The 25,778-nt window shown below is 36.5% G+C and overlaps 1 protein-coding gene across 1 annotated transcript in view; it reads left to right on the top strand.

Moving 5' to 3' along the window:
- The first annotated feature begins 1,934 nt into the window (after positions 1 to 1,934).
- LOC306878386 (eukaryotic translation initiation factor 3 subunit E-A-like) overlaps positions 1,935 to 25,778 on the top strand; it is a 60,062-nt gene continuing 36,218 nt past the window's right edge. The window contains exons 1-5 of the mRNA XM_079430714.1: positions 1,935 to 2,127; positions 2,818 to 2,935; positions 3,038 to 3,155; positions 13,473 to 13,515; positions 15,969 to 16,073. Of these exons, the coding sequence (XP_079286840.1) occupies positions 2,038 to 2,127; positions 2,818 to 2,935; positions 3,038 to 3,155; positions 13,473 to 13,515; positions 15,969 to 16,073 (474 nt within the window). The 5' untranslated portion in view covers positions 1,935 to 2,037. The remainder of the gene's footprint in view (positions 2,128 to 2,817; positions 2,936 to 3,037; positions 3,156 to 13,472; positions 13,516 to 15,968; positions 16,074 to 25,778) is intronic.

Below are 25,778 nucleotides of genomic sequence, written 5' to 3'. Positions count from 1 at the left end.
AACTCTGGGAATGTATGGTGGGTGTGACTGCAAAAACGGCAAAAAAATCAATAAAAAATCAAATGACTGGTTTGCAGAGAAAACCTTGTGCACACATAAAGACTGTGAAAATTAGCTCGTAGCTAAAGCAAGCGTGACATTTCGATGTGATTTTTCCATGTTTCAAAGGGAGACGTTAGAAACCATTTCAACCTTTTAACCTCAAAACCAACACGATGTCACCAAATGCTATTCAAAATCAGTGAAAAAGTTTGTCCAAACAAAAGTATTAAATACAGCAAAAATGTTTAACTATAAAGTTCTCAAACATATAGGCTCAAACAAAGACATCTTTAACTATACTTCTGTTGTTTTCCTTCCAGACTCTAAGTACGCCTGGGGTGAACGGTTAAACAGGGTTGGCCAAAGTGACAGCTTTGCATTTGTGACTCATTCCACAGTCAGGAGAAACGAAAGGTTCAATGTTACAAGAGGGAAATTGTTTTGGGATCCAGGACAGCGCCGTGTGGTTGTCAAGTAAACATGGTGCTGGTGGAACCTATTATAGATGACCATTTAGGAGATAATATTGGCTCTTCTATGCAGTGTATGGCCAACACATGGGCATCTTTATGAGACAGCTGCTGAAGTGAGGAGTAAAACCCGCTGGATGCTCTTCTGCTCCTGTCTTCAATTTCTCAGTTGAGGTAGTCCCATATTGCATGATTATTTTGACAGTAATGTCATTGAGTGATTTTTTTCCTGTTGGACCTGCCTTTTGTTTTGATCTTGAAATGAAGGTAGCTCTGTGTTCCAGAGAGAGGTCACTTTCCCCGGGCCTGGTGAACTCTCGCTGATACTTGTCTGCTGGAGGAATTTCAGTGGGTTCTGGAAGAGGCCCATTATTTCAGCAGGATTTTCAAAATTCAGCAAGTTTACTTGGCAAAACATGACCTCTATGTAAATAAAATGTTTTATTGTATCAATTCTGCTGTCAAATTATTGAAAGGTTTATAAGCATAGCTCTTATTTGACTTTACAAATACATATCAGAGTATTGAGATTGTTCTATTCTATTCTATTCATATTGAGTACAGTTTAGTAAAGTTCCTATTATATTTTGTGGGTGTACAAGTACTTTTACTATTTTATTTTTTAATGCATTCAAATGTTCAAATATTCTAGTGCAGAGTGGTCAAGTCAATTTCATTAATACAATTATATTTATTCTTTAAATTAATTTTGTTCTTTTCTATTTTACAATAGAGTAATTATTAAACCAAATTATATTCAAATGTGTTCAACTTTACATTTATTTAACTTTATTCTTGGAAGTGCAGATTGAGTACCTTTTGTTATATAAGTTTTATTTGTTATCTTTATTATATTCTATTATCACAGAGAAAATAAATTAGTGAAATAAATTTTGTTGATAAAATTCTATTTTTTTTAACAGGGCAAAACATCTAATTATTTTCAAATTCTATTGTATTCTGTTTTATTTGTTATCTTTATTCTATTAGCATGGAGTAGGATAATAATGAAGTCAATTTTATTTGCTTAAAATCAATTTTTATTCTTTACATTTATTCTGCTCTGTTTTATTACATTTTATTTAGATAACGTTGTTATCTTTATTCTATTAGCAAGTTGTATTATTACAATCATATTTTATTTACATTAATTCTGTTCTGTTTTTGAGTAAGTTTTATATTATTAAACCTAATTGTTTTCATTTTTTCTAACTTTATTTTATTGTATTATTACTTATTTTTACTTATTACATTTCTAGAAGTGCTGAGCACAGCTGAGTAATTTTTATAATTTAAACTAGGCTATAGTATTCTGTTTTGCTAACTTTATTCTATTACATTCTATTGGAGTAAACATCTTTATAGAGCAACTGTCATTCAATTTAAAGCAGTACGTTTCCTTTGATGCTGTGTGACGCTTTTACGTCTCACTGCAGCTGCAGGCCATGGCGCGTTGGACTGTGTGAACGCACTTTATTAAATAAAGTTTTTCCGGTTTTGGAGTGTGTCCTCTTCTGTTGTCAACATGGCGGAATACGATCTGACCACCAAAATCGCCCACTTTTTGGATAGGCATCTCGTTTTCCCACTGCTGGAATTCCTCTCAGTAAAAGAGGTACAAGTGTGTCTTATATTGGTATTTGAAAGCGTGCTGTAGCACTGTTTGTATGTAGAAGGCGGCAAAGCTACCACCACGTGCGCGCGTTACTGTAGCCACAATAGCGTCGCCGGTAGTGTGTAAATAATATAACTCATGATTTCAGTCGGTATTAAAATAATAAGAGAGCCAACGGACTTTTAAAACGAATAATAGACAATATGTTCATAGTATAACTAACCCTCCTATTAGTTTTTTTGCTCAAAACCCTGTAAGCTGCCTAACTAGACAGCTGTTTCTAGCTAGTTTCAATACTATCTTGGCTTGTCATAGTGCTGTTTACATGTATTTTTTACATCCGTTTTTACTTAAATGGATGTAGAACAGTTGGCTTTGGTGTTTTTGTTCTCACCAGGATATATAATGTTAACTTATTATATCTGGCAAAGACAGGTGAGGTTTTGTTGAAACCTATAAATAACTTGTGACAGTCTTCAAAGAACCAGTAAGAATTGCTGAAACCCAATATTTGTTATATGTGTGTAACTTATTTGTCAGCAAAAGTGTGTTCATGAATTTACATTATAGCCATTACTGTTTGTTGCAACAAGAATACAATTTCTGCATTGGCAGAAATAGACGTTATAAAAGTCTGCAAATATCTTTTGTTCTGAATGTACTGATGATGTTTCCATCACTGTTTTCTAGATCTACAATGATAACGAGCTCCTCCATGGAAAGCTGGAGCTCCTCAGTGACACCAACATGGTGGACTTTGCTATGGATGTATACAGGAATTTATATCCTGACAAAGAAATACCTAGCTGTGAGTGGATTAACTTCTAATGCTCTTCTGCGATGAAAGATGCCTAATGTGATGCATGGGAGTTGACTTAATGAGATTTATATCAATTTCAATCTTTTGCAGCTCTCAGAGAAAAGAGAACGGAAGTTGTGGCTCAACTGAAACAACTTCAATCTGAGACCGAGCCAATTGTGAAGGTGTTTGAGGACCCGGAGACCATGAGGCAGATGCAGTCAACAAGGTAAATGCATGCTAATAGCATAACTATTCAGTCATCACATACTTTGTCTTGTCATTGCATTTATTAAAACTTTTTATTGCTGTACCTGTGTACCTCAATATTGGTGTACATAAGCTGATTGTAAATTCACATCTGTTTAGATTGCGATTAAGTTATGCCTTGTCTCCTAGTATGTAGTTTCAGACGTCACGCATACGGAACGTTGGCTAAACCATAGATATATATACTTAGGTGCCGCATTAGCGACTGTTTCTATGGGCTGCTATACGTAAGCCGTCTGCCATATTGTAGTGTCAACTTGATGTAATTCACCATAGTAATCACTGAATATTCGAAAAATGCCACAATCCTGCATCCGATGGTCTGCGAACCCAACGGCTGTGCACGAACCTACAGTATGGTGAATGACATCAAGTGGACCTTTCCAAGATGGTGGCCGCATCTACGTGCCTGGAGCGGTCGAATAGGGAATCTATATGTGTCTATGGGCTAAACGTCTGCTGCATATGGCACACTAGTCTCAGCCTCACGCCCACGGAACGCTGGCTAAACGTCTGATGCATATGGCACACTTATCTGGAAACACTTCAGGAGTTTCGGCGTCGTCGTCGGATTGGTTGATTATACAGGATTTCCGGGAGACGTGTGAGTCGCGTTCTTTAACGTTCTGCCTGGAAACAAAAATGCCGTGGTGCCAAACCCCCTCACGAAAGAAGAAAGCCGTCATGTTTGCAACTGACGACGAGTGCTTGTCTGGATCAACTAAACACTGAATTTTAAAAAGTATGTGAAAAATTTTAAGTTTGCGGCATAGAATCTTTAATATATGTCTGAGAGATTTACAGGCTGAGAGTTGTGATTGTGGTGACATTTCCACGACCCGAAACGTGATGCGGCACAAAACGAAACTTGATTGGTTGTTTTACCTGTTAGTCATATGGCCTCTTGGGCCATTCCCAGAGCCGTCAGTCTGAAGATCTGGCTACGCGAGACTACCTCGTATGAAACTTCAAGTGATTAAATTCTGTTTTTTTTTGTACTATATTCAAAGCAAAAAGCCTTAATTGACAGTTAGACAAAGTTATTAATAATATATTTTTAAAATATTTATTAGTTTTTGAATTTCAGTTCTGTTGAATTGTTTATTTAATAGATTTTTGGTGCACATGCCATTGTGGTACAGGCAAAATGTTTGTGTGCCAATAAAACAAATAGATCAATAAACCCAATTAGAAATAAAATAAAAAATTACAGTGTCAAGCAATGCTCTTTTGTGGCTCATTTCTGTATCCAGATGTGTTTGACCAAACAGATGCCCCAAAGTCTGTTACTTTGGATCATCTAGCAATGAGGTATTTAGTACGCGCTTTAGGGTGTGTTGTGGTTGTCTTGAAATTAAAAGTGACCTTTCTGTACTTTATAGTAGATTGTGTAGACCTTTACTTGTCTGCGGTTTTTACTGGAAGACCGTGGAGAATCTTTTAAATGTCATTTTCTATTCCAAGCAACAGCTAAGATGGTACTTTACTTATTTTCTTGTTCATCTAATGTAAGTTGAACAGTGTTCAATTGCACAGTTCAACAAGACAGTCCTCAGGGATGTGGGATGGAGCCTTGCTTGATGCTAGACGATACTCCAAACAGAACATTTGTGGCTCTTTTTCTGGAAGGTCGGGCTTAAGTGCCATTTAATTAAGTGGATGGCAGAACATCAGCAGGCATTTGTAATCACAATCAGTTTGTATTTGATTGAAATTGCCATGTGGATGAGTATATGGTTTCATTCTGCAAATTTCGGAAGAGCAGAATGCTAGAGCAACCTGCGGTGAGTTTCAGGGAGGCTACTTTTCGATTTTTTTCTGATGCTGACTTTGCCGTAATTTAAATATTTTGGTTAAACTCAGTCCTTATCCAGTGCTTGCTTTTCTTTGATGGATGTTCCCTATTTCTAGCCGCTAGCCAATCTAGATGTTTTAAGTTTTAATATGTGGTGTATTAGGGATTAGAGATGTTTTTATTTCATTAAAAGAAGGTTGTTACACTGATCACTGAAGGCAGTAGAGATATTCTCAAATAGTCGTCTCCATTAGCAGTTGGACGGATTTGCTGGATTAGTAACAGTGGATTCTTGTTGATTATGTTGGATTGAAAAGACATTGTTCTGCTCTCAATCAGTCGCCATCAAACCTAGACAGAAGAGACAGCATAGCTTTGACTTAGTGGCCGGTTTATCCACTGCATTTGATGTGATTTAGGCTTGAGACCGCTATAGGCTCTCTGCTGATGCTCTATGCCAGGGATTTCCAAGCTTTTTTTGTCAGCTGAGCCTTTTTGGCCTAAAATATTTACTTGAAGTACCCCTGAAATTAAGTAAATATCATTTTAACGAGACATGCGTGCCCATGATTCTGTAATGTTGAATAATGGCCCCATGATATTCAGGTCAACAAATAAAAGCATTTATTCAGTCAGTCAGTCATTCATTCAGTCATTCTGTACATGTTTATGATTTGAGTGATTAGCTTTGCATTCATTCATGAACCCAGAAAAACTCTATATATATTAAATATTAATATAAATTAACTAGAATGGCAAATCAAAATACATTGGCATGTATCTTTTAGTTTGATTGGCATTTAAGCAATTATTCAAAACAGTAAGTAAATAAATAAATAATGAACAGTTATGTTTTTATCACTATTTTGTTGAGATTAATATATTTACATTTACTGTTTATTTTACCATTTGTTACTCTAAATATTATTGTTGTTAATTTGGATAATTTTTGTCAGTACCTTTGACAGTGTACACTTTTAGGCGTTTGTGCATGTATTAAATTAAGCTTTGTGGGTTTTGCAGATTTACTGTAGAAACTAGATTTTTGTAAACTAGATTTTTTTACATATCTTAAAATTAGTGGTATTTCCTTTTGCAAAAGGCACTGATATGATGCCAGAGTGTTGTATTGCAGTTGTTAGTGTGTCTATACTCAAAATTAGTGATCGACCGATATTGATTTTTTTATTACCGATACCAATTATTTGCATGTCTATGTGCCCGATAACCGATATGCAGAACCGATATTTATTTACTGTTATAAAGTAAATAAATGACTGCGTGAAGTAAGTCCATACTTCACTTTGGTTTTTCCTCCTTTCAGTCATCTTAACAAAAAATGTTTTGAGAATTAGCAGTCTTTCATGCAGGGCTCTAGACTCATTCTTCCCACTGATCTCACTTTTGCGCATGAGCACATAATTTGGTTGCAATTTGTTTTTTGTTTTTGCTACAACATTTGATTAATCAATGCATGCTGATGAACTTTTATTATAGTTTATAGTTATATGGTAACGAAAGTTTTCAACATTCAACTCGTTCTTTTTCATCTGTATTTGTGATTTAAATTTTGTGAACAGGAATTCCTTTTTTCGTGCGCTTTTTACTTTCAAATTTGCGATCTTGGTGTCACATTTTACAAGAAAAGATCATTGTCTGTTTTGCTTATATCTATACACCTTTAACTTTTTAAGACTAAAATAAAAGATGGATTCATTGTTATTCTTAATTAAAAAGCGCAACAACAATAAAACAGTACGTTGACAATGACAAACTCTTACATAACATTTATCAACAAAAACAAATAAGACGAGGCATGGCATAGGACACACCACATGCTGTACTATATACCTAGTATATTACAGAATGTTTAGCAAACTCTGAGGAAGCAAATAAATATTAATATATATTTTTTTTCATTAAGGAAAGCCTCCATAGCATAACCTGAGGTAAACAGCAAAGATAACAAGCTTCCCAAAACGAAAACAAAAAGAAAAGTAAAACTAAACTGGCTGTAGCTGACAGGACTTGCATGTTTTTTCTACAAGAATACCACCACGTTCACCTTCTCTGGTTTAAGAAGCGGTCTTTTACTTTAGTTTGAAAACAAATCCATCCGTTGCGCTCCATCCGCGACGCGCACCTTCACGCTCGTGCTGACGCGGCGACCATAAACCGGGCTCTACCCACTAAGCGCTCGTGCTGAAAGCACCTCTCTTCACGTGATCAGTGAAATCTGACTCCTGCTATAATGTGCTGCGGCTGGCAGCGCGCGCTGTATGAAGCAGACGCTTTGGAGTAGCGCAGACCTGACACTCGTACAAATGCGACCACGTCAAATTTTAACTCGCAAACAATTACCATTGTGGTCGCAGTCTAGAGCCCTGTCATGTTAAATTTAATCTTCGTATTACAACAATAAAAAACATTTTATTTATAAAAAGCTTTAGCAGCAACACTAATATTAGCAGTATGCAAAATGAACATAGAAAGTCTAATGTTTTCAAATGGAGAAAATAAAGGAAAGGAGTCATATCAACTTCATTTTTAACTACAGTTTTAGTAGGTTTATAAGCTGTTTAATAGGATAAAGAGTGAAGAATAATTCACTGGATAATGTTAATTCACGGAATAATATTCTCTGGAATATAACAAGCATTGTATTTTATTGCATTTCTCAACTGGCATGCTCTAAATTATGCTGCTGACAGCGCGGTTTATCTATGCCTTTAGAACTATAGGCTACTCAAACTGCGATCGATCACGGAGATAATAAATAATTAATTTCCATAGAGTTGTATTAATTTAGATGTTTATAAACGAAATAATGGTTATATAGTAAGTGTTAATACAATTTAGGGTGCTTCAAAAAAGTGAATCTCGTTAAAAGTTACATGCGGTGTCCGAGCTGGAGCATTTCTTGAGCATCAACCCGCTGAGTGAACTGCAATATGAAAGCGGCTTCACGAGACTAATGATGAGCATATAGACAACAGAGAGAGAATTACATTCAATGCTTTTCTTTCCAACATGCAATCATTCATGGCTGTATTTAATTCATGCAAAGTTACGTCTTTATTGGGAGAGGACTTGACGGATTATCTACGTGACTCCGACTTCACGAGACTAATAGACCACAGAGAGAATTAAATTCAGCGCTTTTATTTCCACCATGTGCTAATTCATGGCTGTGTTTAGGCAAAGTTATAGCCTATCTTTATAGGGACAGGGCTTGACAGAGTATCTTATTTATCATATTTCTTAGAGCCAAGTTGCATTTAAACTATATATCAGGCATTTATGTAATGCATCTAATTTGTGCATTAATGCCTGTAATATTAAATAGTTTACTAACTACAGCAAATCAAGTATCTGCACGCCATTGCTGTCTTGACTCCCCTCAGATGCGCTGCAATTGCGATCTTGCGCGCAATTCTGAAAACGTCCACAAGATGGCGGTGTTTATCGGGGAATCCGATATTACAAAACCGATATTCGATTATGAAAAACGCTTAAATATCGGGAAAAATATCGGTAAATCGATATATCGGTCGATCTCTACTCAAAATCTTATAGCTGCAGTCCGTAACTTTTTTTTGGTTAAAAATGATCCGAAATCAATATTTGAGAAATTACATAACCAGCTAGTGTTCAAAACAATCACCTTACTTTAGCCCGATTCACAATGGTAATCTTATAATAATGTTTTCTAATTTGAGTGGTACGGGTAGGCTTCCTCAGGAAATTCAAGCATGGCACTGCGTCATTATGTCACGTCTGTAAACATAAAGAAGTTTTCCCGGCTAGTAGGTAATCGCACGTGAGGTTCCTGCAGATCATTTAGCCTTTTCTCACAGCAGCTGGAATAATTAAATATATCATTTTGATGGCGGATTGTAATCCAGAAAGGATTATGTGTTTATGAAACGCATGTGAATAAAATTATATTCCAGTTTTTAAATTTGCAGATTTAATTAAAATTACAGATGTTTACAAGTTTTTGTATTTTAAAGCGAACCAGTTTGAAGGAAGATTAATTTGCTTTTTGGATTAAAAGAATTTCTTAATATGAAATTTGAATGGTATGACAATTAATACTATACTGATAGTTACGCAATGCTGATATTGTTAACATTAATAATTTGAGAACAAAATATAACAATGATAATACTTTGCACAGTTAGATGTGAAATGAGCTAATTTATCTTTAGATTTAATCACCTTTGGTAGCGCGATTTATTGTAATGCTTTTTTTCTCATTTGGGCAGAACAAACGTGGCAGACTTGTTACTTGTTCAGATGACAATATATGATGAAAATTCTGATTTGGGTCATATATTCCAAGACATAGGCTAGAATTTGTGATTGCGAAGTACAGTAAATATCCTGACAACTACACATTCACCTCAAAACATTAGATTCATCCGCGCTGGAGCCGTGCCGGAACACCGGATCTCAATCCCGCGCACGAAAGATAATTCCGCAAGAAACTGCAATTCCAGATTGTCAAGTATAGAGGGCGATAAAGAGGTAAAAGTTACGGACTGCATCTTTAAGTAATTGTTTATATCTCTCTTCAAAAAGCTGCAAATTGAGGCATCATTCATATCCTTAGCATAAACCAAATACAATGTATTCTCCAAAGTTTAATACTTGAGGTTGGGGATTTGTTGAAATTCTTTTAAAATATGATTGTCATTGCAATTGTCGCTAATTACTTGGAGCTGTTTTGTGTGTCTGTTCAGTGTGTGGATCTTTTGGCCCCCCCACCAACAGGCCAAAGTGGACGCAGGTGCTGAGGCCACGATCTGCACTTAGTTATTGTTTAATTGCTTGCTTTGACTAGCGCTAATACCGCAACGAGCTTCTATATATTTTATCAGGCTACCGCTGTGTGTTTGTGGTGTCTCTCAGTCAAAAATCTCAGTAGGTGGTATTGCCTTCCCTAGACATTTTTAAAGACCAGTTTGCATTTCGTTTCTCCAAAACATGCTTTTATCACAGTTCAGGATTAAGTTTGTGGCGTTAGAACCAGGCGCAGTCTTAATTAACCCACTCAAATGGATGTCTGCTCTTCATTAACGAGGGACTTTGAAGTTTACTTGTTCGATCTGAATATTTAGGGTTTCGGAGGGCATTTTTCGGTGTCTGTTTCACAGGCCGAGACGACCACAAGGAAGTGCAGATCAGGACTCGTATTTATTTGTTAATAGCTGCTCATGTGTGACGTGTTTCTTTTAAACTGCATCATCGGATGTTTACTGGATCAGCTCTCTGATAATGTCGCTCACAAGGCGGATGCTGTAAGCAGGTGATATCATGTTTGGAAATCTGTCAGGACCATTGTCCAGGAGTGTTGGGGCATATGGAGTGGCGATGGATATTTTTTTTTCCACGTGATGGATGGATGAGCTGTGCTGAATGGCTGAGGGCCGAGTTATCTCGCAGTTCCCTCAGCACCTATACATTGACCTCCATAGCAAAACCTGCCCGGTCTGTTCCTCGTTTCAACCCAGACGAAGGTGGTGAGAGCTGACGGAGTAAATATGTAATGTCCTCTTCAGCAGACAGATAAACATGGATTGACTGTTAGTTTTTGGAGATACTAGGTGAGGGCTGAGGATGTTGGTTGAATGCAGAAATGCTCAGTAAGGACAGTATTCTGGGTCCTAATCAGGTTTTATGCAACAATTTTTAGCAGCAAGAAAAGCAATTAAAACACTTTATTTTATTTTATATTTAATGTTTAAAATCACAGTTTACCAAAAATGTGATGTTTTACACTATTTCTTCTGTAAATCACAAAAGGAGACATTTTTAAGAATGTTCACACTGCTCTCTTCCATACAGTGCAATAAATGGGGACTTTTTAAAAAAAAAAAAAAAAAAAAAAAAAAGTGGTCCATGATTTTTGCACTATATTCTAATCTTCTGAAGCTCTGTGATAGCTTTGTGTAAGGAACTGAAGACTGAAATTTAAGTTGTTTAAATCGAAATTTAGCTTGAGAGTTCACCATTCACTTTCATTGTATTGAAAAGAACAGCTTGGACATTCAGCTATAAATTACCTTTTGTTTCACATGAGTCGTAAAGATTGACATGAGCGTGAGTAAATAAGTTTACAATTTTTTTTAAATTGAAGTTGAACTATTGCTCACTTCTCATGTGGAATGGGATTTTAGACCAATGAGATTTCACGTAGGGTGGGACTAGCCAGCTCATCACTGTAGAAATATAAGTCAGAGAGTTGCAGAATTATACTGTTTCTTGTTGTGGCTGGTTAGATCAGTAAAATCTGATTTATCCGTTTTATTGCTTATCGCTGGTTAGGACGCTGCTTAAGGAGGTGGCTCGTCTCCACCCAGAGTCCCAGCATCTGTCAGATGATAGTATAATGGAACAGAAGCAGTTCTGCAGGAGAACGCCTTTATAAACAGCCTTTGAACCTCCCCACAAATAAATAAACGTGCAACCTCCTCTTTCTGTCTGGAGCACGCATTGACGCATGGCTCCGTTTGCCGAATTCTTCAGAGGCCGGCCACATTTGGCGGAGGTGGTCATGTGGTAAGCATGCTTACCAGCCCCCCGTGCTGAGCATTTTGCTAAAACTTAATATGCACAAATAGCAGTAGATTCTTTCCATCACACCTGGTGAGGGGAGACAATGTTTGTTTTGTTTTTTCATTTCTTTATTCTCCATTTCTTTAATTAGTGGTGTTTGCTAAGGAATGCTTACTAAGGCTCGTGTTTAGGCTTATTGGTTTTTCTAAACCCCAGTATTAAATGTTGGTGTGTAAATCATCCCGCAAAGTTTGTGCTCTGGATATGAATGATACCTCAAATCATGAGGCTGGTTGAGAAATGAGTACTATTTCAAGTAATCGGACTTGCTATTTTTGCCTAGCAGATGATTAAAAAAATTAATATATAAATATATATAAATAAAATAAATATAACTTTAATTGAAGACCATTAGTCGTATCTATTTTCTTTCACTTCTGTTTTGTGGCAGTTTTGAATTTGTCGCCCATATGATCATTATAGCTCAGTGTATTAGAGCACATTACCACTAAACCACAGCTCCAACCTTTCTTTTTTATTTTTTGAGTGTGTGAGTATACAGTGGCATGCGAAAGTTTGGGAACCCCTTGCAGAATCTTTAAAAATGTGAATACTTTTAACAAAATAAGACAGATCATACAAAAAGCATGTTATTTTTTTATTTAGTGCTGTCCTGAGTAAGATATTTTACATAAGATGTTTACATGTAGTCCACAAGACAAAAAAATTGCTGCAATTATTAAAATAACCCTCTTCAAAAGTTTGGGAATCCTTGGTTCTTAATACTGTGTGTGGTTACTTGGATGATCTACGACTTTTTTTGTTTTTGTTTTGTGATGGTTGTTCATGAGTCCCTTGTTTGTTCTGAACAGTTAAACTTAGCACTGTTCTTCAGAAAAAATCCTCCATGTCCTGCAGATTCTTCAGTTTTCTTCACTTTTGCATATTTGAACCTGTTCCAGCAGTGACTGTATGATTTTGAGATCCATCTTTTCACACTTGAATAGTTGAATAGAGGACAATTGAATAGTTTTTTTTAACTATTAAAAAAAGGTTCAAACATTCACTGATGCTCCAGAAGGGGAAACGATGCGTTAAGAGCTTTTGAATAGGATGAAGGTGCCCAAATTTTTCTTATTTTGTTGAAAGATCTTTTTTTTTTCCATTTATAACTGCCCTTCGGAAGCAACAGAAGATACTTGCATGTTTCCCGGAAGACAAATCAAGTACAAATTACCTTGATCTTCAAATTCAAAAAAGTTTTCACTCTTATGTAAACATCTTTTATGTAAAATGTCTTACTCAGGACAGTACAAAATAAAAATAACATGCTTTTTGTATGATCTCTCTTATTTTGTTAAAATTATTCACATTTTCAAAGATTCTGCAAGGGGTTCCCAAACTTTCGCTTGCACTATATATACATGCATACATACACGTACGTCACATTTTAGTACTGTCCGCGTCAAATTAAATTTACAAGTTGTTTAATGTACATAGAAAGCATATTACATGCAAGTAAAGTGTCTTCTTTAATGTTTCAAATAACGTTTGTTTCAAATATCAAAATATGAGTGCAATGTTCCTTCATCATTCAGTGTAACACGTATGTAAAAAAATAACCATGTATGGTCGTTGTTTTAAATATGCCTGAATCAAAAAATAAAATTCAAATAGGACACATTAACATGTACAGAGGAAAAATAAAGCCGTTTATTAAATTTGATGTTTAATATTGTTTTGATGCTTGGAAACCCCTTTTTGTCTTTGACTCATATGTGTGTGCTTAAAGTAAATGTTATTTAATGATTTCCACTTGGATGGGTCATTCTGAGAATGTTTACCTTTAGAAAATAAGTGTTTTTCTTCCACTCTTGCAACCATAAGAAACCATTGCTAACCCCAAAATGTGTCTTCCAGGGACGGGCGTATGCTGTTCGACTATCTGGCTGACAAGCATGGCGTAAGTATTTCTGCTGACTCTTCCACCCCTTTGAGGAGTTCTCATGACTCTTCTATGAACCCAGTGTTGTTTTGGGGGGCCAACGGGAGGGGCAGCCCTGAGCAGCAACACATTAAATGACTTCCCAAAACCTTAAGTCATTTTCGGGGATTTTATGGCTTGCAGAAATTTCTGTGGACATTTACATTCTGTGGCGAATTGTTCAGAATAAACGGAACAGCTCGGGACCCGTGGGTATGGCCTCAAGAATGCTGGGGATTCTATATTTGACTTGACGGCACTCCCACCCCAGCATCCTGAAACTGACCTGAGGCCTGTCCTCAGTGCACCTTCACTGCATGGGCTGCGCCGTCTTTACGACACGATCTTCGCCTTAACAGCCCTCTCGTCGCCACCCCCAGGAAGGCCCCTGTAGCCTTAACACCATCCGCACTAGGGCTCTAGTTTACTGTGACCACACAAACACACAGACATAAACTACACACACACACACAATGAGCTTTCTGTTCTGAGACGCTCTGCCAGCAAGTTTCCTAAGCGTGATCTACCGAACTGTCCGTCAAACTGCTGGTACTCTCTGGTCAGTGCTGTAAGCTAAACTTGAGAATTGCCGTTTAAAATGGTGAGACGATAATCTTGAGGTCATGTGTGGTCACAGTTTTCCTGATTCTTAATTATATTGAAGGTTAAAATTTACCGATTTGTTAAAACTACACTTATGTTTTTAAAATAATACATAATAATATTTCTACTTCAATAGTTTTTTTAAATATAAACATAATGGTGGCTGTCATAAAAAAAAAATGGATTTATTCAAACATAAAACATTGAAGAACAGTACAATTTCTAATTAATGTTATATGGTGCATGTATTTAGCAAAATGCCCCTCTCTACAGTTTATTTTTCTGTCTGACTAATGAGTTTATGGTCACCGAATATGTTTTTCCTGAGGTAAATGTGACGTTACGTGACATTGTTTTCAAGACGTTGTATTGACGTCTTTGCGCGGCTGAAACACAGATTGAGACACTTTACATGAGACATGATACGGATTGTAAAGCTGTACTCTTTCTTTTAACTTGCCTTCGGATGTTTAGTCATGTTTATTTTGTGCTGAAACTGGTATTAATGTGGAGGAGATGATCAGTTCACGTGCGCTATGTGCTGCCGAGTCTGTTGAGCTAAGGCGCTGCAGCGATCTGTCACTTCACATTATAGGAACGCTCCACTTTTTTTGAAAATAGGCTAATTTTACAACCCCAAGAGTTAAACAGTTGAGTTTTACCGTTTTTGAATCCATTCAGCCGATCTCCGGGTCTAGCGGTAGTACTTTTAGCTTAGCTTAGCATAGATCATTGAATTGGATTAGACTATTAGCATTTGGTCATGAAAAATGACCAAAGAGCTTCGATAATTTTCCTATTTAAAACTTGACACTTCTATACTGGGGACTACTTTCAGGCGCTGCGTAATATCATTGCACCTGCTGCACACATGGTACGGCAGCAAAGTTCCTTGATTATTACGCTGGAATGAGAGTATAGTTCCTAGCCATATTTGCCTAGAAAATTGCCACTTTTCATTTTCCGTTGGTCTTAGTACACGATGTAACTGCAGAAGAGTCAATCTTTAATAGAAAAATTATCAAAACTCTTTGGTCATTTTTGAGCGAGATGCTAATGGTCTAATCCGATTCAATGATCTATGCTAAGCTAAAAGTGCTACCGTCAGACCCGGAGATCGGCTGAATGGATTCAAAAACAGCAAAACTCAACTGTTTAACTCTTGGGGTTGTAAAATTAGCCTATTTCCAAAAAAGTGGATTGTTCCTTAAACGGCATTTATTGTTTGAATACTGCAATGCAATGGACAGAATTTGAAATCTGAGACTTTGTTTCATATTAAAAGTACCAAACCACAATGCTTATTGCAATTTATTGGATGGGAGGTGCGAGGTTCCCATCAATGTTCCATCCATTTAACTGAACATATCTATATATATATATATATATATATATATATATATATATATATATATATATATATATCTCTGTATATACTGTATATACTCGTGACCGGAAGAGTAGAGTCGTCGTTTTGAGAGGGAGGGCTCTGGGGTCATTTTTGATTAAAGATTACGAGGGCACATGAATTAAAAAAAAAAAATGAAGTGCACGGATAAATTATTTATAATAAACACTACAGTATTACATCAAAAAAATAAGAATAGTCCATTTTGATTTCATGCCGTCTTTAAAATATTGTTTTAATTGACTAATAGCTAACTTGTGTAAGCAAGTACAATGCATATCTAGTTTGTTTCATATGTTAGAAATTTCATTACCATCATGCTTCAATAGCACATAAATATGTATTTTGTGTATTTAATCACACATTGTATACTGCTAATGTGTAATCTACATATGTTTTTGCGTTTTAACTTTCCTTGCAGTTCCGCCAGGAGTATTTGGATACCCTGTACCGATATGCGAAGTTCCAGTACGAGTGTGGGAACTACTCGGGTGCAGCGGAGTACCTCTATTTCTTCAGAGTCCTGGTATGTGTCTTACCACACCCCTGTCTTTAACAGATGACAGAGTTGTGTTTTCTAGTATTCTCCTCTGGGACGTTCCCAGCCGGGCAATTTTCAAGAGCTTCTTTTCATCACGACACCCTTTCATTTTCTCCTTTGCAAATTGAAGCCATTAAATGCATTCTTGTTTAATAAGTTCTTGTCTAATGGACAAACAGTTTTATTTTGATGGAGAGTTCCCCTGTGAGTGTTAATTAAGCCAAACGGTCGCCCTATTGAGAGTTTGAATTACTGTCTCTACTTTATATGGTTCTGCTTTTTTAGTGTGAGAGTCTGCCAAATCTCATGCGTTACGAGCATTACGCATACACTTAACATTGTGTTTTTCAAAATAACGCAGATGAAAAGTGGACATGACTCGCTCACAGGTAGATTTTTTCAAATTGGAATCCAAATCCTTTTATTATGAAATATTGTCATTTATCCATGTAATCCATCTGTTATAGCAAAACGGGCAGCTTTTTTGCACTTGAGGCAATCCAAAGAACTAAAAGCTCCTGATCTGTAATTACTTCTCAAAAGTGCCATCCCATGGCTTGTTAAATTCCTTGCAAGTTTTGAGTGCTGAAAAGAACCTCTTAAAGGACTTGGTTAAAAGTTGTTTCAGGGCTGTGTTTAGTGGCGGACTTCATAAACTTATGGGTTTATGGGCAGTGCTTCTCCCCATAGATGATTGGTGGGAATTTTGTGGCTTAATCACTCTTGGTTTGACAGGATTCCCCAGTTTTTGCAAGGGTTAAAGGTGACACAGCTTGCTCCATATAATCCCAATTCACCAAAAGCAGGCATGTCAACAGAAGATGACTAGAATTTTTGTTCTTCCAACAGTCAAACCATTCTGAGTATTTTATTGTGCCAAAGTCTGATTGGATAACAGGATATTAAGGCCACATTCACAGTGCAGTTGAAAGCAGCCCAAATATTTTTTTTTTCCTTTTCTAGTCTTTGAATTATGTTGAAAATCAAAAATATCTTCTAAATGAGAATTTCAGTTCTGATCTGGGAATAAATATGGTATATCAGTGGATCAGTATTTTTTTTATTTTTTTGTGATCTCAGGAATTCGTTTCATTTTTTTTTTTAATCTCACTTGACATTTGTTTTAATTGTGCCTCAATTAACCAGCAAAAATAGCCAGTGAGACAGATATGTTGAAATTATCAGATGACAGAAAAGTTATACACAGCCAAATATACCTGCATGCTTTTACTATTATTTTTATTATTATTAGCAACAAATGTGTTTATTTATAATAAATGTACATGCATTTATTATATATTTCTGTATGTATATTAGGAAGATTTTAGGAGGAAAATGCTTTTCATATGAGCAAATATATATCTGAATACATCTGATATCACGCATAAAATCGAATCGGGACATCTGAATCGATACTCAGCCATAATTATTTTGTGTATTTGGTGTAATACAATGTGTTTGTGCGGTTTAAGGTTCAAAAAACACATTTTCCACATACTGTACATTATTGTTGCTCCTCTACGCCCCGCCATTCTGAAATGCGCCGATTTTTACAAAGCTCATCGTTCTGAGAATCGAGGCGTGCTCCGATTGGCCAGTTATCCAGTGCGTTGTGATTGGCTGAATACCTCAATCGTGAGACGGATATGTTACGCCCCTTACCGTATTGTGATGCCGTGTCCTGCCGTGACGACACAAAAATAATAAAACCCATTATAAACGAGGCATTTGTTGCATCCAGTGGGGACTTAATTACTGATTATAATCACTTAGACTGTCTTTTTACGCGCACACTCTATTTATATATTTTTAAGTCTCTGTGTTGAGACTTGCTGAAATCGCGTTTGGTCTCGTTCTGTGTTGCGTATCTTGTCAGTGTCTGCGCTTGCTTGGCCATTTGTTGTGATAAGCAGGAAAGTGTGTTCAAGTGGCAGCAGAAGACAGTGTAAAGAAATGCAAGTATCACTTTTTATTTAACCTCTTTCCTATTAGTTTCACTTCTGTTTTAGATTTTATAACCAATTCTTACTATGTGCTTTCAGATCACTACCATCACTACCACTCGCAAACCACGCATCACATTCTGTAGGTAGCGCAATCCTAACAACCTGCAAACCTAACAAACCGTGTTTAAATGAGCCGCTTTAGGTGGCCGTGGTCGAGTCTTAACTTTTATAAAGAATATCTCTTTGGTTTTAAGACTTTAGTCTTTGCAACTTCAGGGATCTTATCTATGCACAAACAGCTTGTAACACCCCAAAGAGAAAGGAAAACTTAATCGCATCATGACCCCTTTAACATGGATTAAACATTTAAATTTTGAGTTTCTTTGTGTGTGTGTGTCTGATTTCAGGTATTACAATTAATCTCACATGATGTGTTATAAATGCACTTTAATTAATCAGCAAAAATGACCAGTGGCACAGAGTTTAGTTATGTTAAAATTATCAGGTGACATAAAAGTTATATAAAAATATTTATAATACATACATTACAAATGTACCTGCATGCATTTATTATTATTATTATTAACAACTAGAGATGCACCGATTGACCGGCCAGTGATCGGTCTCACGTCTTGCCTATTCCGAACCGATCCTTTTATTGCGAGCGGCGCAGGCAATGACGTCACAGCCACGCGCACACTCACGTCGTTTCGCGTGAGAATGATTCTAATTTTAATTGCATTGTGTAAACGACGACTGATAATGTATTTGTCATGCCAGATGAGGCTTGTACAGCCTGAATGAGTGTGTGTGAGAGAGAGACGGCACACACAAAGTAACTCACAGAAATGTATAGATGCCTACTTTGGTACAAAAAAAAAGAGAGATTTACAAAATATGATTTAGATAAGCAACATTTATACAGCCATGATGTTTCCCCGCATATCAATATCAACACGATGCCAATGTGACACTGATTTTATACAATCGTATTTCAATAAACAAGGAGTTAAAATTAAGTGACTTAGATTTTAGACAAAATATTGACTGTTTTTGCTCCGTTTCGCTGATGAAAATAGTTCTGATCAAAGCCACAGCAGAACTGTTGTGTGTCTCCGAGCAACAAAGCGGTGTTTGTTACTGAATGAAGCCACGTTTTTGAACTAATCGAGTGAGTCAATGATTCAGTGGCCCATTCATAAGGACAGTCACTTGCCTCGTTTCTGAATGAATCAGCCGTTTGAATGAATCTGTTGAATGAATAAATGACTTACTCATTAAAACAGACACTTGCCGCCACCTACTGGTGGTTTGGTCATATTTAAAAGTATCATTGGATTTTTTCAACATTTATTTGTATGTTTAAAAAAAATGTAAAACATTAATCTTAAATTATTTATGCATTTGAAATTTTGCTGTGTAAATGCATTTATGGCACCTCAGCGTCATCAAAAAGTCTGTGTAAATGCATCTTAAGGCATCTTTACACAGGAAAGATGGCACAGAAACCAAATTTGAAGCGGCATAAAACCACGAAAATGTGCAGTTTAATGCTGTTCTGAAGCGGCATAAATGCATTTACACATGAATTAAAATTGTGTGAAGCATACCTTTTTAAAATAACAATTTTAAAATTAGTTTTAACAAAAACAAATGCTATAAAATTAAATAACAAATATAAAAAGAACAAATAATGTAAAACACGAAATAAATAAAAACATGACATTTTAAAATGTAACAACGTTAAATTTATATTTTCTGCACGTGCTACAGTGTATCCCGCGCAGACCTCTAGCTCGAACTGACAGGCGTCCCTTGGGTTGTCATAACAACGCTTAGAGCGGCACTGTTTCACGTTTAATTTACACTGAATCAATACAGCATTGTGTCGCCTTTGCTAGCGACTGAGGTGGGCCAGACCCCGCGTATTTTAGGTCTGCTTTTAATGCGGCACTGCGTCTTTACACTGAATTCTGAGCAGACACAGACCCGCTTTAGAGCAGCCTTAAATCGGCTGTGTAAAGATGCCTTAATGCCACTTCAGATGCAGCTTCTGTTTCCTTAGCAGTGGAAAGATGGTGTTTGTTAATACTATTTTCATTTGAATGGTAACAACTCTACAGTTTCTTATTATGCTAACTGAATTAATTGAAACAATGTCATAATTTTATGTGAAAGCTGACATTTTAATAAGGTTAGGTTAGGGGGAAGGTTATGACCATTTATAAACAGTGGGAAATGACATCTGTTTTGTTACATACAGCAACTCATTTTAAGTTAACTATTTCTTCCTCTTTCCAGTCACAGAGCACTATATTTTGAGAGTTGTTTAAGTGAGAGAAAATCTGTTACTTAGTCCAGATTGGGGTGAATTGTAATGTTTAATAATTTATTTTATGTAAAAATTTTTGCATTGAAATTTGCATTGATTTTTGTTTGTATATGCTGTCAATTATAGGTCTTAGAAAGAAAATCGGAATCGGCAAAAATCGGTATCGGCAAGTCACACTTCCAAAAAACCGTAATCGGACAAGAAAATTGCAATCGATGCATCTCTATTAACAACTACAACAGAAATAATTTATATTAATAAATAGGCTGGTGTTTTGATAAATTAATTTCAGTCCATCACTTTTTGGGGTTGAACTTGGGATTTGGTTTTTATATTAATAAATAGGCTATACATGAATGTATTATAATGTATCCATATTAATATTATTATTATTATTAATACATTTTCTATTAATTTTGTATGCATTTATTATGTATTTCTGTATGTATGTATATTAGGAAGATTTTAGAGAAAAAATGCTTTTTAATTTAATTTTTTTTTATTTTTAAAGAATAGCTTGAGCACATTTCTATAATTATAATTGAATTGTTGACATTTAACATGGAGGAAACATTTAAATTTGAATTTTAGTTTAATTTTTCAGTGTTAAGGTCATTGCACACCGAGTCCGAAATTTTAGCGTGCGTTTTTTCCAGGGGGTTTTTTCCGTATTCCTCATCCTTTCCTATCCAAATGCATGCTACGGATGCGAAAACGCAGAAAATTGAACCTGATCCGAATTTTTTTAAGAGGGACAAGTTTCGGAGACAGTGTGTAAACGTGGTCGTATTTATTTTTTAACATGCGAAAATTCCGGAGGAAAATTTCGGACTCAGTGTGCAATGATCTTTAAACATCCCAGGAAAGGTTTTTTTTACACATGCTGGTTAGTTGTCGTCTGATTATCCCCTTGTCTGATATGGACAACATTTTAAAAGGCAAAGTGAAACAACCTTAAAATAAAACCAAAAAAAAAACAAAATATGATTTGAGCATAGAAGATTTGGTGGTTTTGTCTTGCGGTGTGAAACTAGTTTAGAGCGCTCACAAACGCCCTCATCTTCCTCTAAGTTCCCTGTATCAGAATGATGACCCCTTTACCTTTTTTTCAATGTTGTCTGGATAAAGATCCAGGCGGTGATGCACCGAGGACTTGTATTAAATAATTTTCACCAGTGGAATACTTTTGGAATCAGATAATACCAAAGTAGGTTTGTGGGGGAAGATAATTGCAGTTCACTGAGAGTACTGGCAGTATCCATGTTACACGTGCGTACTTCTTATTTCCTTTATAAACAAAGGGCTCATTGCTGGGGCTCTGGTGTTTGTGGCTTCTCTCCCACTGCCTGTAGAAATGAGTGAAAGATGAACTTATGGGGAAAAGCGGCTGGCCGCTCAGGGCCCAGCACAGTGTTGTCTAGCTAGTGGGGTGGGGGGCAAATGATGGCTGGGAACGAACAAATTGACCCGCTCCTTTCTCTCTGGCCGGAGTGTGTGGAGGTAGTCCAGTGTCTTAAAGAGAGGTGCCCATTGTCAATGCTGCCCTGGGCCAAGAGTGTTGCAAGAGGCTTCATGCCTGGCTAAGTTATCGGACTCCCTTGCCACAGAGTGTTTCTCACGTAACCACATAGCCTGCCTTCTCACATGGAATGCACTCCTGTTTCTTCAGACCTGCTCTCACGTATGATTCACTCGGCCTACATTGTAGTTTAGAAAAAGGCCAGATGTTTGCCAAGCGACAGTGAGTCGCTGTGACAAAAAGTGACCAAAAAGAAACCCTTTAATTTGGAATAATTTTGGTTTTAGCATTTCAGAGGTGTGAGGAAGTCTGTGTTGTTTAGATTTGCAACATGTTTCCCATTTGCGAATGATTTACAGCGTCAGTCACACTGTTTGTTTGTTTGTTGTGTCCCTGTGGTTTTCGTGGGAGCCAAGGGAAGGAACGGCCGACAAGCCTTGAATTACACCCTTCAGTTTTTGTAACCCTTTTTTGCATATTCATTAGTGTAGATGCTTAAAGGGATACTTGAGTATTCTGTCTTCATTTACTCGCACTCATGTAGTTCCAAACTCGTATGACTCCCTTTTTTCTGTGGAACACAGAAGATATTTTGAAGATTGTACATACAATGGAAGTCAATGAGGCTTAAAACAAGACTAGACCCCATTGGCTGTCATTGTGTGGAAATTTTCACACTACAGGATTGGAGAAGATTTTCTTTTTGAAAGAAGTCTCTGCTCACCAAGGCTGCATTTTTTTTGATCAAAAATACAGTAAAAACTAGGACTGCACAATATTGGAGAGAACTCACATTGCGATTTATATATTGCAATATGAAAAAAAAAAATCACCAGATGACTTGAACAGCTCTATTTGAAAAAAATAAAAAAAAAATAAAAAAATGATTGGGATGATATTGTTGGTAAAAAATTTGGCATAGAAAATAAGCAAATTACAAACATAGATACATATAATAGAAGAATGATACAAATGAAATAGGGCTTTATATTCTTCAGGTAAGTCTAGCAGTATTCAGGTACAGAAATTCAATAATCAAATGTAAAATAACACTGCATAGTCTTCACTGTATAAATTAAATCTAATAACTCTGTAAAGCTACAAAAGTGATTTTTTTTTCTAAGTGTTTTGTTGTTTGAGTAACATTCACCACACAGAAAGCCTCAGGAACAATAAACTGCTGTGAACCAATAGTATCCATTTACTTTCTCAATAGTTTATCTTCACCTAATCCATAAGCAACCGTGTTTACAATGATACTTGCAGTGACATGCATTTTGACATAGTTTCGCGCGTATGTCACTTCAGAAAAAGACGCGAAGATGAACGGAATTCAGTGTTCACGTGCATCTGCATAGCTCTCATCCTGTACACAGGATGCGAGCGGCGCAGCGCTACACGACAAAATACAATAGAACCCATTATAATCAGTGATGCTGTCTACAGTGGATGTGACGCGCACCACAAATCCCAACTGTGATGCCACATTCTATTTGACGTACTGACACAAAGTTCACATTTGCAACGGTTGCTTTATCACATCCAGTGCAGACAGCCTCTAGCTGTTGTGGCACGACACGAGCCTTTCGCGAAAATGATCAGTATAAATATAATGTCAGTAATGTATACTAAACATCGCACATCTGGCGATGTGACTATCGCGGATGCGCACATCGCAATATCGATTCTGAAACGATGTATTGTGCAGCCCTAGTAAAAACCGTAATGTTGTATTACAAACAAATTAAATGTATTACAATTTAAAATAATGTTTTCTATTTGAATATATTTTTTTAATGTTATATATTTCTGTGATGTGAAGCTGAATTTTCATCAGCCATTCCTCCAGTTTTCAGTGTCACATGATCCTTCAGAAATCATTCTAATATGAGAGAGTCGGACTTGTAACCCGAAGGTCGTGGGTTCGAGTCTCCGGTCCGGCAGGGATTGTAGGTGGGGGAGTGAATAACCAACACTCTCTCCACCCTCAATACCACGACTGAGGTGTGACCCTTGAGCAAGGCACCAAACTCCCAAATGCTCCCCGGATGCTGCAGCATTGGCTGCCCACTGCTCCAGGTGTATGTTCACTACTGTGTGTACACATGGATGGGTTAAATGCAGAGCACAAATTCCGGGTATGGGCCACCATACTTGGCCACACACCACTTCCCTTTCCCCCTTTTTTTTTTTTTATTTGGTGTAAGAAACATTTATTATATCAGTGAAAACAGCTACTTAATATCTTAGTGGAAGTGGTGATAATTTTTTTCAGGATTATTTGATAAATAGAAAGTGCTAAAGAACAGTATTTATTTTAAATAAAAAGCTTTTGTAACATTATAAATGCCTTTTACTGTCATATTTGATCAATTTAATGCATCCTTGCCAAAGGCTTTTTTTTTTCAGGAAATTATAAACACAATGGAGTCTACTCATGATAGGAAAACCACATCATTGACGTTGCGAACACATCAAGCATTTTGAGTAGATTAGAGCATTCTCAGCAACCAACCTTGTTTACGCCATCACTGCTTAATCCAAATAAACCAAAATAGCTTCCAGAAATTCGCTCCCTGTCTATGTTTTGAAGCAAACCTTTATCTTATTTAGATGTCCAGATATTGTAACTCAAAGCCTTCAATTTTCATCATCATTGGAAAGGCGTTTGAAATAGCCATGATGTAAAAATGGATTTAGTTTAGCTTTCTCACCAAATACCCCTGCCCTTTTCTTCTTTTCTTTTTACTTTTTGTCCACCGCGCTGAAGCCAGACCTCCCATCTCCTCAGACTGCTCCTAGCATGGGAGATGTCAGGCTCTAGAACTCCTCTAGCGTGGGAAACCCAGCCATTTAACGAAGGAAGCCAGGCTTGCAAAATCCAGACCTGAGGTCCTGTTACAGTGAGGGCCCGGTGTGAAAAGAGCAACTTATTCATATCATCTGTTAATGCAGGGATTGGATGTTGAGAATAAAGATTGAGTGTCCCGTCGGATCCCCAGCACAGTAAATTTATTGTTGCTGGTCAGTCAGTGAAAATGTGCCCATTTCAGGAGGCAGTGGAAACTTAAGGTAACTTGTGGAAAAACCCAGGTATTGAAACTATTCTTGCATGGCCGCTGCTGAAAGCCAGTCAGTGTGTAGAAAGCTGCCATAATGACATGGAGCTTCGCCAAATGTAGCAGGCAGGGACTTCCAGGAAAAAAAGGAAAAAAACCAACACTTTTAGAAATGAAACATTGACCTTTATATTGGCAGAGAAGGATGGCTTTTTCCCCGGTTGTCCCTCCGAGCTGATCTCTGAGAGTTTTTGGGCTTTGACGCATCCAACTTGGGAATTTTGATCAAAGTGCTCCAGTGTTGCAAGTGGAGCTGTGGTTGCGTCTGTACTGTATGCATTTATTTATTTATTGAAAACTGTTCCATACTACTGTGTCACTATACAAATATCACAAAAGGATATTTTTAACACGCCATAAATTTAGTGAGCCATTTATTTATTTATGTTGGTATTATTTTTTTTGTTATATTATAACTAGTGCTATTATTTTATACTATTTAATTATATTATTATATACTAAATATAAACTAACATAGACTGCATTATAAATACAAATTGTATCGTATGCATTTTTATACTTTGCTATTGAAATCCCTATTTTTAAGGTTATTTGTTAATTTATTGTATTTTGTATAAATTATACTTTTTGTTATTGTATATTCTTGTATTGTTCAGATTTCCATGATGCTTTGCAGATAGCGTCCTATTTATGGTTTTCCTTGTGGAACTTGAGAGATTTGTCACATAATATCCAACGTTTCTCCTCGTCCATATTTAATGATTAATGTACGTGAAGAGTGGTATATTCGTTCAGTCAGATTTCAGTGAATGT

Source organism: Barbus barbus, assembly GCF_936440315.1.
Source record: "Barbus barbus genome assembly, chromosome: 12".
NCBI classification, from domain to species: domain Eukaryota; kingdom Metazoa; phylum Chordata; class Actinopteri; order Cypriniformes; family Cyprinidae; genus Barbus; species Barbus barbus.
This window is presented reverse-complemented; position numbering and strand designations above follow the sequence as displayed.